This window comes from Aethina tumida, chromosome 1 (assembly GCF_024364675.1).
Source record: "Aethina tumida isolate Nest 87 chromosome 1, icAetTumi1.1, whole genome shotgun sequence".
Taxonomy (NCBI): domain Eukaryota; kingdom Metazoa; phylum Arthropoda; class Insecta; order Coleoptera; family Nitidulidae; genus Aethina; species Aethina tumida.
Genome location: NC_065435.1, coordinates 7976222 through 7990562, shown reverse-complemented (window position 1 = coordinate 7990562; position 14341 = coordinate 7976222). Strand labels below are relative to the sequence as shown.

At 30.9% G+C, this 14341-nt stretch overlaps 1 protein-coding gene across 1 annotated transcript; it reads left to right on the top strand.

Moving 5' to 3' along the window:
- Positions 1-717: 717 nt before the first annotated feature.
- LOC109602364 (protein limb expression 1 homolog) lies at positions 718-13484 on the top strand. The gene is made up of 3 exons (XM_020018722.2): positions 718-1691; positions 7188-7351; positions 11891-13484. Exons 1-3 carry the CDS (start codon positions 1496-1498, stop codon positions 12431-12433), a joined length of 903 nt encoding a protein of 300 aa, XP_019874281.1. The 5' UTR covers positions 718-1495; the 3' UTR covers positions 12434-13484.
- The last annotated feature ends 857 nt before the right edge of the window (positions 13485-14341 follow it).

Genomic DNA, 14341 nt, shown 5'->3' with positions numbered 1-14341 from the left:
ATATAATAATATAATATTTTTTAACAGCCATAAATTATCAAAATTTTAATTTTTAAAAAGAGAGAAAAAGTTATTAAAATAAAATGAATTTAAGCATAATAAATATAATTATGTTAAAATAAAAATAAAATATTTTTGATGCATTTATAATATATGGTTTATTATATGTATTTTTATCGTTAAAAAATTTAATTAATAAGTTTTCAGCTTATCATTTTGTAAGTTATTACGAAATATTAAATATATTATTATTATTATATTATATTACTAACTTTTTCTCTCTTTTTAACAATTGAAATTTTGATAACACTAATATAATACATATTAAATATAATTTATTCATTTTAAAAATCAAGTTATTAATTATCAATAGTTTTTTGTTTATTTTATAAACTTTTAATATAGAATATATGTAAAACAGTATTGTATTTAAAAAGAACTAAGATTTATGCAATAATTATAGTATGAATTATTTAAACTTTCTATTATTTCTTTAAGAATAAAAGTGTTATTAATTTAATTTAATTATTTTAATTGAATATACAATCAGTGTTTATTTAATGAATTTCAGAAAACAATTAAATACAATATGCAAATGAATGTTTAATTAATAATAATAGTAAAAGAAAAGTTATATGGTTATTATAATATGGTTTATATAACAAATTATATTATGGTACAAACATTAATTGTAATAAATAAGTTTTGGTTGCGGGATGGAGCGGGATAAAGTGCGAACTGGAACTCGAACCCGAACCCGAACCCGACGTTGAGTGCAGAGTGAGAGTACGATTATTGCGGAGCAGATAAGAGAGCAAGCAGAGCAAAGTGGCGAGCAGACAGCGAAGTAGCAGGCAGAAAGGCAAGAAGGCAAGCAGGCAAGCAGGCAAGCAGGCGGGCAGGCAGGCAGGCACGGCAGCGATACGAGAGCGAACCACGAAGTAAGAAGAAGTACTAGAGAGTGGTAGAGTAGTGTGTAGTCGAGTACTCGTTCGGCTGTCGTTTTCAAGGATTTCCAATTTGCAGTTACGCAGCCGATTGTCGGTCTCCGTTTGTTGCTGGTGTATAGCCGTCGCCCTCTCGACTTGGAGGTCTCACTCTATGACAAAGGAGCGGCTACAGCTGTGGCTGTGGCTGTGGCTGTGCTGTGCCAAGTACCCAGCACCGACAGAACAGAACAGACCTCAGCCGGTGTTCGTCGCGTTAATCTAAGCGGATGTTGGTACCGGTATTTGGTGGTCAGCTCACTACGGCCACACTCGTACTTCGTCTGCTAGTCTGCTAGGTCTGGTTGATGGGTATTTGGGCGCTCGGTGAATGAATTTTTGTGTGTGAATTGATAAGAGTGAGGAAGTGTATCCGGAGGCCAGCATAGCAACAGAGGCAAGTTCCAGAAGCTACCGGGTCGGCCCCGGTACGGGATGATTTCAATGTGCGCGCGCCCACTTTACCCACTGTATAGTCAAGTACCGCGGCCCTGCAGTAGTGCTCATTGATGCGAAGTGCATGTGCTAGCCGCGATATCGTTTCGCGGCGCATACTTGACTCCAACGGCCCGTCCGATGCCTCTGGCCCTGGAACCCTTGGAGCCGCTTCACCCTCCACTCCGCCCTCCGCCACTGACATGATGGTCTATCCCGACCCCCAGTGGACTCCCATGCTCCAGCTTTACGATGATGTCGGGTACCGTGGTACGTACACCCAACTCTGTCCATATTTATCCTTACAAAATTAGACACTTCCACAACCATACAATTATTACATCCAGGTTTGCTATTTTTTTACAACAGTACTACTATTTACTTACTGTTCTCTCATACATCTAATTTTCTCATCCCTTTTTCCAGTACTACTATTAGCTTCAGTAATTTAAATAATATTTACTAACAACAATCTTTTGATGTAATTTTTTCCACACATTTTTCATTTAAAAATAAGATTTGGTACTAAAGTTTTTTTTTCTTAATTATAACTTTTTCCAATGGTACTAATAATTATAATAAAAATAAGTGCTCATCATTATAATTTATAATGATGAATATAGTACGTTTAATTAGAGTACTTAAGTACTAAATATTAGTAAAAGTACTACTTTTATTTGGAATTATTAAAAAAATATATTATTATACTGACGTTAATTTACTCAGTTTTCAGTTTAAAGTAACATTTGGTACTGTACATGTTTTTATCTACTTATCCTTTTCATTAAGAGTACAAAAAATTATAATAATTAGTACTTAAGTACTAAATATTGGTAAAGATATTACTTTCTTTTGGAATTATTAAATTATGTATTATTATAGTAACGACAATTAGTTTATTTTTCATTTTAAAATAATATTTAGTACTTTATTTACTTTATTTTATCAATAGTACAAAATTTTATAATAAATATTTTATTTAAATTTTTATAATAACAATTTTTCATTTTAAAGTAACATTTGGTACTATATTTACTTATATATATTTTTTTTCATTACACATTTTAATAAAAATTACCACTCATCATTATTAATTATTATAGTAATTCTAATTAAGTTATTTTAAAATAATATTTGGTACTGTAAAAGATTTTTTATCAACTTATACCTTTTATCAATAAGACTACAAATTATAATAAAAATAAGTACTCAACATTATAACTTACAATGATGAGTACTTATTATAGTAATTATTTTCTATTAATTTAATTTTTATTTTAAAATAATATTTGGTACTGTAGAAGTTTTTTATCTACTTTTACCTTTTTCCAGTAGTACTAAAAATTATAATAAAAATAAGTACTCAACAAACTTATAATGATGATTACTTATTATAGTAATTTATTTTTTATTTTAAAACAATATTTGGTACTATAAAAAATACTCATCATTATAGTTTATAATGACGAATATAAACGAATATAAGTACTTATGTTCTAAATATTAGTAAAGTTTACCACTTTCTTAAATTTACATTAATATAGTACTACTTTCTTCTGTAATTATTAAAACCGAAATTATTACATTGAAGCCACTTTTATTTACTAATATTTTTCTCCATAATACTACAAGTTATTAAAAAAATTATTCATTAAATTATAATGAATATAGTACACTCAATAAGTACTGGTAAGTAAAAATAAATTAATATAGTACTATTTTCTATTGTAATTAATAAAACAAGGAGTTATAGTAAAGCCAGTCAATTTATTTTTCGTTTTAAACTAACATTTGACACTGAAGAATTGCTTTTACCTACTTTGTTTTATATCTTTTTCCAATGGTACTACAAGTTATAATAAAGTACTATAATTTATGATGACTATAGTAAACACAGTACTTAAGTACTATATGTTAGTAAAGTTTAGTACTTTCTTCTGTAGTTATTAAAAATATATTAATATAGTACTACTTTTTCCATAATTATTAAAAAAGAAGTTTTTATAGTAAAGCTACTTAACTTACCTTTCATTTTGGCACTGTAGAAATGTTATTTTTATCTACTTATCATATATCTTTTTTCATTAGTACTACATGATATAATAAAAATAAGTACTCATCATTATAATTTATGATGAATTTAGTATACTTAATAAGGTACTTAAGTACTATTATATGTTAGTAAAGTTTACTACTTCCTTTTGTAATAATTAAAAATATATTAATATAGTACTACTTTCTTCTGTAATTGTTAAAAAAGAAACTATTATAGTAAAGGTATTTAAGTTATTTTTCATTTTGACACTGTAGAAATGTTTTTGTCTACTTACATCTTTTTCCAATAGTACTACAAGTTATAATAAAAGTAAGTACTCATCATTACAACTTATGACAAAGTATATACTTATTAAGTACTTCAGTGCTAAATTTTAGTAAAGTTTGCTATTTTTTTGTAGTTAAAAAAAATTAATATAGTACTACATTCTTCTGTGATTGTGAAAAAAGAAATAAATCTATTTTTTATTTTAAAATAAAATTTAGCACTGTAGAAACGTTTTATTTACATCCAATACTACTAAAAATTATAATAAAAATAAGTAATTATCATTATTTAGTATTTAAGTACAAAGTATTAGTAAAGTTAGTTTCTTTTGCAGTTAAATCAATTCAGACAATTATCTTTAAATGAAAGAAAATTATACCACTTGCATAATTAAAAATGTAATTAATTTAAATATTGCATATGCCTTTAATAATAAAATAATTATATACTAAAAATTAATATAATTTATAAGACGAAGGCTGAATAATTTAAATTATATAAGTGTATATTCATCAATAAAACTAAAAGGAAATATTTAAATTTGTTGTCACGTAATTAAACGTATTTAAATAGTTTAATTATTAACTAAGTTATTCTAGAAATGTCGACTTAACTATAGTTGGAAATTAATTATTACTTCGGTAATAATTTAAATAAATATTTCTACAACATTTAAATAATTTATTTTATGCGTGGGCAAGTCAACTTATTTTAAAACACACACGTATATGAATTATTAAAAAGCAAACATGCAATTATGTACTTTATAATATAGTATTCGGAAAAAAAATTAATTAAAAAAAATCTATACTCATATGAAAAAGTAATTGCATTGTCATCTATTCAATATTTATGTGTTATATTTTTAATTTATTCATTCCAAGCCTCACATAATATTTTTGCCTTTATTCCGCCCTTTTTTGTGCAATAAATTAGGATTTTTTTTTTTTTTGCCGTTTTTGCGTGATGATGATGTTCATTATGTCCGTGGCAACAAATGACTAATTAAAAAAAATACTAATGAAGACAATGAAAGGTAATAAAAAGGAGAATGTTTAACATAAATTAATTAATTGTAACTATGTGCATATAACACATTGACTGCAAGTAATTACAAAAAATGTTTAGAAAAAAAAACTACCGGATTTTACCGTTCATATTTAATTTATTTTCTGTAATAATAATAATTTATATTTACATCCATAACAAAGTATGCAGTAAATAATAATTGTTTATGATATGCTTAGGTCTTTAAGTGTTTTGTATAAATTACAAATGAAATAACTCACATGTTGGAAATAAATGAGGAATTTTATTATAGTTATTTTCATGTAATTTTATATTGATTGAAATCAAACTGTGAACGAAAACCTCGTTTCCGTTACGAAGACATAAAATCACTCACATCAACAGCAACAATGTTACAACAACGCAAAAAATAACCACCATAATTAAACGTGTAAACCGAACAAATATTGATGTCAAATAGATAAAACCATCATTATTTATGTATTAATGTTCCCAATAATAAGAAATCCACGTTTTCCGGAATGTAAAATGTTATTCTAATGTGGCAAGTAAGTAAGTAAACTTGTCTTAGAGAATTATGAGATCATCTCGAGGTAATAAGATTACAGTATAGTGATCTACATCGCCGATAATTACAGTTTATTGGTCTAGATTGGTGATCAAAATTATAAACAGTACACGCCACCTCAAGCTTCCTTAAAATGTCTTAATTTGCAACGTCTGTTTTCTTTATTGCACACGTTTTCATGTTTGTCAAAATGTTAATTACAAAAGCACAGGCACCAGCTTTTAGCCATCTCTTATGACTTATTCATTCGTAAATAAAACTTGCTAGTTAACCGACTGGTTTAAGTCTCCCAATCAGTTATTGTCGATAATATCATTTTCATTCATCAATTTTTTTCGATACCTTTACCTGAGAATCAGTCCAGCGTCCACACAAAACACTTACACACGGTCGTAAATGTTACTATTACGGCTTAATAAGGTTCTAGGAAATTAATCGGACCAAAAACAGGAAGACATCAATTTCATGGGTTCTGTATAAGATCAAAACACGTTTCCTGAATCGAGCTAAAATCATTTTTCGGAAGGACTGGCCACGTTTTTTGCTCAAAAACTTGTTATGGTTATTTCAGCAGGACAATGACCTCCAATACTTCAGGAGGATGTGTCTAGGATGGTGACTTTATTCGGGACCCAGTCGATTAAATTTAGAATTACGATTATCCTTTAGCAATTCGAAATTGTGTCGGATTAATTTATGGGCGAATTTGAAGGTGGCCGTTCGCATGTGGTCATTTTAGTAGGACAATGATCCCATTTATCACAACTTCATAAAGAACTGCTTTCAAGGTGAAGTTTGCTTTAACATTCGATGCGATTCGGATCAAATTAATAAAGATTTATGTAATTATTTCTCTTATTTGATCTAGAATGCTCACAGCATCTGACTAATATTTAGCTTCTCCAATGGATTTTTGGTGTCTAACTTTTTGAACGGAGCTTTGGAGGACCCCTTTGCCGACATCGTGAAGATGACGTTGGAGGTTTTACATAATGTGTTAATCGACTGAGTTTTTTTGTCCCAGCTTCAACGTCATTAAACGAGGATACCATCTTTTTGCCTTGGCAAAAAAAGCTCGTAAACCCAAATAGCAACAGTATTTATATAATGAAATTTAATCAACTGACCTTACAAAAGCATTTAATAATGGCCGTATCGGAAAAAGCGGTGCCCGTGTTTTTGCCTGGACGCAAAAAAATCGACCGTTTTAATCGTCCGTTGTCTCGACCGGCCATTTAATTTGAACCAGTACGTGTACGAATGTGCCACCATTTAATGCGTTACGATCGACGACAGGCAAAATAAGCCGTGGTATTGCACCAATTAAATTCATTAGCCGGCGTATTTTTCGGCAATTCCGTACGTCATGCGTAATTGACGTGTCGGCGGCAAAAATCGCGGGAGCCGGTCCTGTTTTGTCGGGTACTGCTCTTGACTTGTTGGTCCGTTCTTTTGGTTCGGCAACGGCATTTTAGACGACATAGCCAGACGGCAAAAAACTCCCAATGTGGCATAAATTTTGTTTCAGCCGTAACTTGTACTATTAAATGTTTAAAAACTGGCTTCGTTCAGACATAAATGTTACCGCCGACCCGCCATGTTTCCGATTAGCCCACTAAATCGCCACACTCTCCTCTTCTTCTTCTGGCCGGGTCTTTTTTTTCCACTTGGCGAATCTTCCCATCAACTGTGCACCATCATGTCCTCTTGCCCATGCCATATCCCGTTAATCTTATTTATTTTCAATTAATGTGGTACTTGTACAAACCGTCGCGGGCGTCACGTTGAAACGTTGCAATTACAAGCTGCTCTTGTCCCATTAACGTTTGTAAATAAATTTTTTCAGTTAACGTCGTGGAGGCTCTCCAAGAGTTCTGGCAGATGAAGCTGGCGAGAGGTGCCGATTTGAGGAATGGAGCTTTGGTGATCTACGAGTCGGTACCATCCAACGCCCAACCGTACGTGTGCTATGTCACACTTCCCGGCGGATCATGTTTTGGCAGTTTTCAGGTAATTATACCCTTCGTTGGCTCACAATTGGGAAACAGTCAATTTTAGCAGATATTCAGTCACATCATTGCCTGCTAAAGATTGTAAAGCAATGTTTTAAGCAATTGCCTACATGCCAAGCTTTATTTATAACAATAATAAAGAATTTTTAATTGTTAACTCCAACTTTGATTACTTGAATATCTTGATAACTCGAAGCTTCAATTAGTCGAATTTCTCCTGCCTCAGGTTTACTCCCCGAGGTTTTTCCTTTCAAGTGACATCTATCTTATGCCCGAAGGGCATTCCCTGTCGGCAACAATTCTTAGGCCAATTATTGATGAATTAGAATAACGTCGGAAACTCCTTCAATTTACTTTATGGAGTTTACATTATTACAATCATCCTAAATTCTAAATGGAAGAAGTAGTTTTTACTAAGAGTGTTTCCAATTAAATGTCTTAAAGACGCCCCTAACATGGTGATTCTTATATTTTGCTTGTAGCCTTCGTGTGAGAAAACCTATAAAAATAAATATGTCGACAAAGCATTCTGGAATGGTTTAATTGTAGCTTTTTTGAAAATGAAAATAAAAAACCTTTCGTCAAACACAAATAACTAACTTTTATGCCTTAAAATAAAAACTTTACATAATAATTTTGATAGTACTGATGTATTACATATTTTATAGGTTTCAAAATGTTATTTTTGATAAGTACTGTACTTTAGCAGTATTTTTGATAAGTCGATGCAAATTGGCTGGCAATGGCGTCCAGGATAAAAATTATGTGTAATTTTTACTTGATAACTGAACTTCCATTACTCGAATATATTAATAACTCGAACTGAATATTTGGTACAACCTTCCATAAGTCCAATTTCTCCTGACTCAGGTAAACTCCTCAAGGTTTTTTCTTTTCGATGATACCTGGGATATGCCCCAACGGCATTCCCTGTCGGCAATAATTCTAAGACCAATTATCGATGAGTTAGAATAATGGCGGAAACTCCCACAATTTACTTTATGGTGTTTACATTATTACTACATCCTAAATTCTAAATGGAAGTATATTTTACTAAGGGGTTTTCCAATTAAATGTCTTAAAGACAACCCTTACAATGGTAATGCTTATATTGGGCTTCTAAACTTCGTGTGAGAAAACCTATGTATAAAAATGTCGACAAAGCTTTTCTGGAATGGTTTAATCGTAGCTTTTTTTGAGAATAAAAAGAAAAATCTTTTTGTCAAACACAAATAACCGAATTTTTTGTATTAAAATAAAAACTTTACAAAATATAATACATAACTGTGATGCTTATATTGGTTTTTTAGACTTCGTGTGAGAAAACCTATGTATAAAAATGTCGACAAAGCTTTTCTGGAAAGGTTTAATCGAAGCTTTTTTGAAAATAAAAAGAAAAATCCAATTAAAAGTTTTAAAGACAACCCCTACAATGGTAATGCTTATATTGGACTTCTAGACTTCGTGTGAGAAAACCTATATATAAAAATGTCGACAAAGCTTTTCTGGAATGATTTAATCGTAGCTTTTTTTGAGAATAAAAAGGAAAATCCTTTTGTCAAACCCAAATAACTGACTTTTTGCATTAAAATAAAAACTTTACAAAATATAATACATAATTGTGATGCTTATATTGGTTTTTTAGACTTCGTGTGAGAAAACCTATGTATAAAAATGTCGACAAAGCTTTTCTGGAAAGGTTTAATCGTAGCTTTTTTGAAAATAAAAAGAAAAATCCAATTAAAAGTTTTAAAGATAACCCCTACAATGGTAATGCTTATATTGGACTTCTAGACTTCGTGTGAGAAAACCTATATATAAAAATGTCGACAAAGCTTTTCTGGAATGATTTAATCGTAGCTTTTTTTGAGAATAAAAAGAAAAATCCTTTTGTCAAACCCAAATAACTGACTTTTTGCATTAAAATAAAAACTTTACAAAATATAATACATAACTGTGATGCTTATATTGGTTTTTTAGACTTCGTTTGAGAAAACCTATGTATAAAAATGTCGACAAAGCTTTTCTGGAAAGGTTTAATCGAAGCTTTTTTGAAAATAAAAAGAAAAATCCAATTAAAAGTTTTAAAGACAACCCCTACAATGGTAATGCTTATATTGGACTTCTAGACTTCGTGTGAGAAAACCTATATATAAAAATGTCGACAAAGCTTTTCTGGAATGATTTAATCGTAGCTTTTTTTGAGAATAAAAAGAAAAATCCTTTTGTCAAACCCAAATAATTGACTTTTTGCATTAAAATAAAAACTTTACAAAATATAATACATAATTGTGATGCTTATATTGGTTTTTTAGACTTCGTGTGAGAAAACCTATGTATAAAAATGTCGACAAAGCTTTTCTGGAAAGGTTTAATCGTAGCTTTTTTGAAAATAAAAAGAAAAATCCAATTAAAAGTTTTAAAGACAACCCCTACAATGGTAATGCTTATATTGGACTTCTAGACTTCGTGTGAGAAAACCTATATATAAAAATGTCGACAAAGCTTTTCTGGAATGGTTTAATCGAAGCTTTTTTTGAGAATAAAAAGAAAAATCTTTTTGTCAAACACATATAACCGAATTTTTTGTATTAAAATAAAAACTTTACAAAATATAATACATAACTGTGATGCTTATATTGGTTTTTTAGACTTCGTGTGAGAAAACCTATGTATAAAAATGTCGACAAAGCTTTTCTGGAAAGGTTTAATCGAAGCTTTTTTGAAAATAAAAAGAAAAATCCAATTAAAAGTTTTAAAGACAACCCCTACAATGGTAATGCTTATATTGGACTTCTAGACTTCGTGTGAGAAAACCTATATATAAAAATGTCGACAAAGCTTTTCTGGAATGATTTAATCGTAGCTTTTTTTGAGAATAAAAAGAAAAATCCTTTTGTCAAACCCAAATAACTGACTTTTTGAATTAAAATAAAAACTTTACAAAATATAATACATAATGGTAATGCTTATATTGGGTTTCTAGACTTCGTGTGAAGAAACCTATTTATAAAAATGTAGACAAAGCTTTTCTGGAATGATTTAATCGTAGCTTTTTTGAAAATAAAAAGAAAAATCCAATTAAATGTCTTAAAGACAACCCCTACAATGGTAATACTTATATTGGGCTTCTAGACTTCGTGTGAGAAAACCTATGTATAAAAATGTCGACAAAGCTTTTCTGGAATGATTTAATCATAGCTTTTTTGAAAATAAAAAAAAAATCCAATTAAATGTCTTAAAGACAACCCATACAATGGTAATGCTTATATTGGGCTTCTAGACTTCGTGTGAGAAAACCTATGTATAAAAATGTCGACAAAGCTTTTCTGGAATGGTTTAATCGTTGCTTTTTTGAAAATAAAAAGAAACATCCAATTAAATGTCTTAAAGACAACCCCTACAATGGTAATGCTTATATTGGGCTTCTAGACTTCATGTGAGAAAACCTATGTATAAAAATGTCGACAAAACTTTTCTGGAATGGTTTAATCAAATAAAAAGAAAAATTCTTTTGTCAAACACAAATAACCGACTTTTTGCATTAAAATAAAAACTTTACAAAATATAATACATAATGCTTATATTTGGCTTCTAGATTTCGTGTGAGAAAACCTATGTATAAAAATATCGACAAAGCTTTTCTGGAATGGTTTAATCGCAGCTTTTTTTGAAAATAAAAAGAAAAATCCTTTTGTCAAACACAAATAACTGACTTTTTGCATTAAAATAAAAACTTTACAAAATATAATAACAAGTATTATATATATTTTAATAGGTCTCAAAATGTTATTTTTAATAAGTACTGTACTTTAGCAGTATCTTTTGTAATATCTAACTTAAATCATTTATAACTTTCTGTGTATATATTTTATTTAATAACTCAAATTCTTGATATGGTTGGAGTTATCTTGGAAGAGGTATTTAAATTTCCAAACATCTGTGTTGATTAAATTTTTTAAGCAATTGGTCTAATCAACTAGAACGGCATCACTTCATGGCCTTTAGATTTCGACAGAAACACTTACTCGGCAAATTAATCGACCACAAAGAAAACGGATCAATTAATTAATTCAAACAGTAAAAATAACATAATGGGCCGGTGTCCGGGAATAAATCGAATTAAACTTAATTTGCCGTGAACTATTTACTCGCCAGATTCGAGCCTAATTGATAAATTAAATAGTTGTTAAAATTGGATTTCGAAGCCAATAAAATTGGTTTCTTGCCGCATTTTATGGCCGTTGTTACCAACATCTTGCAGACTCTTACATAAGCCTTTGTGAGTAACGAGTGCATCGAGATATTTAGTTTTTATTAACGCCGGTGTCAGGTGCAAGATGAAAGTGTTATTACCTAAGAAAGAAGGCATTAATAAAAGATGTTAAATAATAGTGAGAAATCGTTATTTGTCCAGATGATATAAAATAAACTACGAACAATGAACCCGCTTATTGGCCGGACTCTTTTGCCAAAGCCGATATTAATCATCGTCCGGACTCGATTCAACAGGTATAAAAACGTTTGTTTATTGCAGAACTGCCCGACGAAAGCCGAAGCGAGGAGGAGCGCCGCGAAAATAGCTTTAATGAATTCGGTGTTCAACGAGCACCCGTCCAGACGCATATCCGACGACTTCATCGAGAAAGCTGTGGCCGAAGCTAGAACATCGTTCAAGGGCGAATCGGAGGAGGCGGACAACCCGAACACCGGAATCGGGGCGTTCCGGTTCATGTTGGAGTCCAACAAGGGCCGCACCATGCTCGAGTTCCAGGAGCTGATGACGGTGTTCCAGCTGCTCCACTGGAACGGCAGCCTGAAGGCGATGAGGGAGCGGCAGTGCAGCAGACAGGAGGTGGTGGCCCACTACTCGAACCGTGCCCTCGACGACGACATGAGATCGCAAATGGCGCTGGACTGGATCGCCAGGGAGCAGGAGTGCGCCGGATCGTTGAGGAAGGAGCTGAACCAGGCGGAGAGGGAGCTGGAATCGGCACGGCTGGCCGGACGGGAGTTGAGGTTTCCCAAAGAAAAGAAGGATATTCTTATTTTGGCCCATAGTCAGGTCAATGTCAGTTAACGATCTGATCTCTGAGAGTCTTGTGTAGTCGTTTTTATATGCAACAGTTGGTCTGGATCGGGCTACAGAAGACGGTACATCTTTTCAAAGTGCTGCTTCTTCCCTTATTTACTAACTTTTACACGCTGAAGAAGGCGCACTTTGGAAACGGTGATGATGTGAATTTACGTGATATATAAGTATAAGTGTTTTTTAAAAACTAATTTTTAAAGTTACGGTTACGGATAATGAAATTGTACTTGCTTTTTTTGAAAAACAATAAAGTATAATAACTATAATAACTACATATGATGTATGCCGCATTTGATACAGTAAAAATAGAAACAATATATATTTAAGGCGTTTAAAAATTATGAAACAGTAACCCAGTTCCTAAATTATCTTCTAATTTGTGCATCCCGAAACGGTTTTCGAAAAAACGTATTTAGCCATTGATTTGTTCACGTTTTTTGAACGCCTTGTTGCATAAAAAATTTCGCTATACGTTTCGTTAGTAATTATGAGACTGTTTTGTTATTTTAAGTAAATTATTTAATATTTGAAACGTTTGGCAGTGAAAGGTCTTAATCAAAATGTGCAATCATCTAGTAAGAGAAAAATTGGTGTTATCTGAAGAAATTTTAAAACATTTTTCTGTCGAATGTTTCATTTTATGTTGATATTGTAAAATAGGACTGTCAAAGCCTTGATTATTGTTTTAAAGATCTCTTGCTTTAATATATTGTTAATATGTTATCTTACAAAAACCTGCTTCCGAATAAGGCTGAGCATTGGTTCAGAACCAATACTTGCGGCAGCTACGTCAACATTAACAATGACTTGACTTGGTTCATCTTTTCGAAAATTTGTTACTTTGTAAATAAGTGGAATTTGGTTTTTGTGTGAGTGCAGATTAACAGAGTTTAAGAATTTGGAGCCTTAGACTTTGTTAATGTGTGTCGTGAAACATATTGCTCGTTAAGTTGTTGACTGATTTACTAAGATGCTGTTGCTAATTTCTTCGCTAACTGAACATTTTTATTATATTAATAAACTTTTCCATTTAACCGTTTCTTATTTGCGTTGTGTACGAGAAAATGCTTAATTACCATAAACAATGTCAATGGGATTCAATCCAGCATTTTACAAGCTATAAAAACAAATGTGTTGTACAAGTTGCAATAAAACTTGTTTCAAGACTTTCAAAGTCATAAAACAAATTCAAATTGGACAATTAAACCAACTAATTTAACTATACAAAGTAAGAGACAGTGTTAGAATGTACAAATTTCCACTATATGAAGAAAAATTACGTCTCTGATTAATTAATGTTCAAAAGGTATGCAAGAGTTCAAATAAACGGCACTTCCACAATATTAATTTACAGTTAATTGCAAATAAGCCTTAAAATTAAATTTTCATTATTATTAAATATTCTAATGTAGAATTCACAGTTACGTGTTACTTTTTTGCTCATTATATTGACTATAATTTTAGACTATTCTTCGTGTTTTTAGATTCTTCTGTCTAAAAAATTGATCGCAAGAAAATTGCATGACCATAATATTTAACAGTTATTTCCAATTTAATTTAATTTTTATAAAAACTTGTCTGTATAAATACATCCCTAAGTTAACCGTCAAGTTCCAGCAATACCCGTATATAATTTATACAATATAAATTGTATTATGTTAATAGTAAATCAACTTGTTTGGTTTAATTGCCATCTTTGCAGTTCTAACATTTTAATAAGTCAACATTTTGTAGCATTATGCATAAAATAAACGTACATGACAGAGACAACTCCCTACATGATACCACTCATGATTTATAATTATCTGTCGTCCGAAACAACTGTAAAATGTATGACACATAGTGTGTATAAAATACATTTTTTATTTATTTTACATTCAGAGATAACACAGGAGG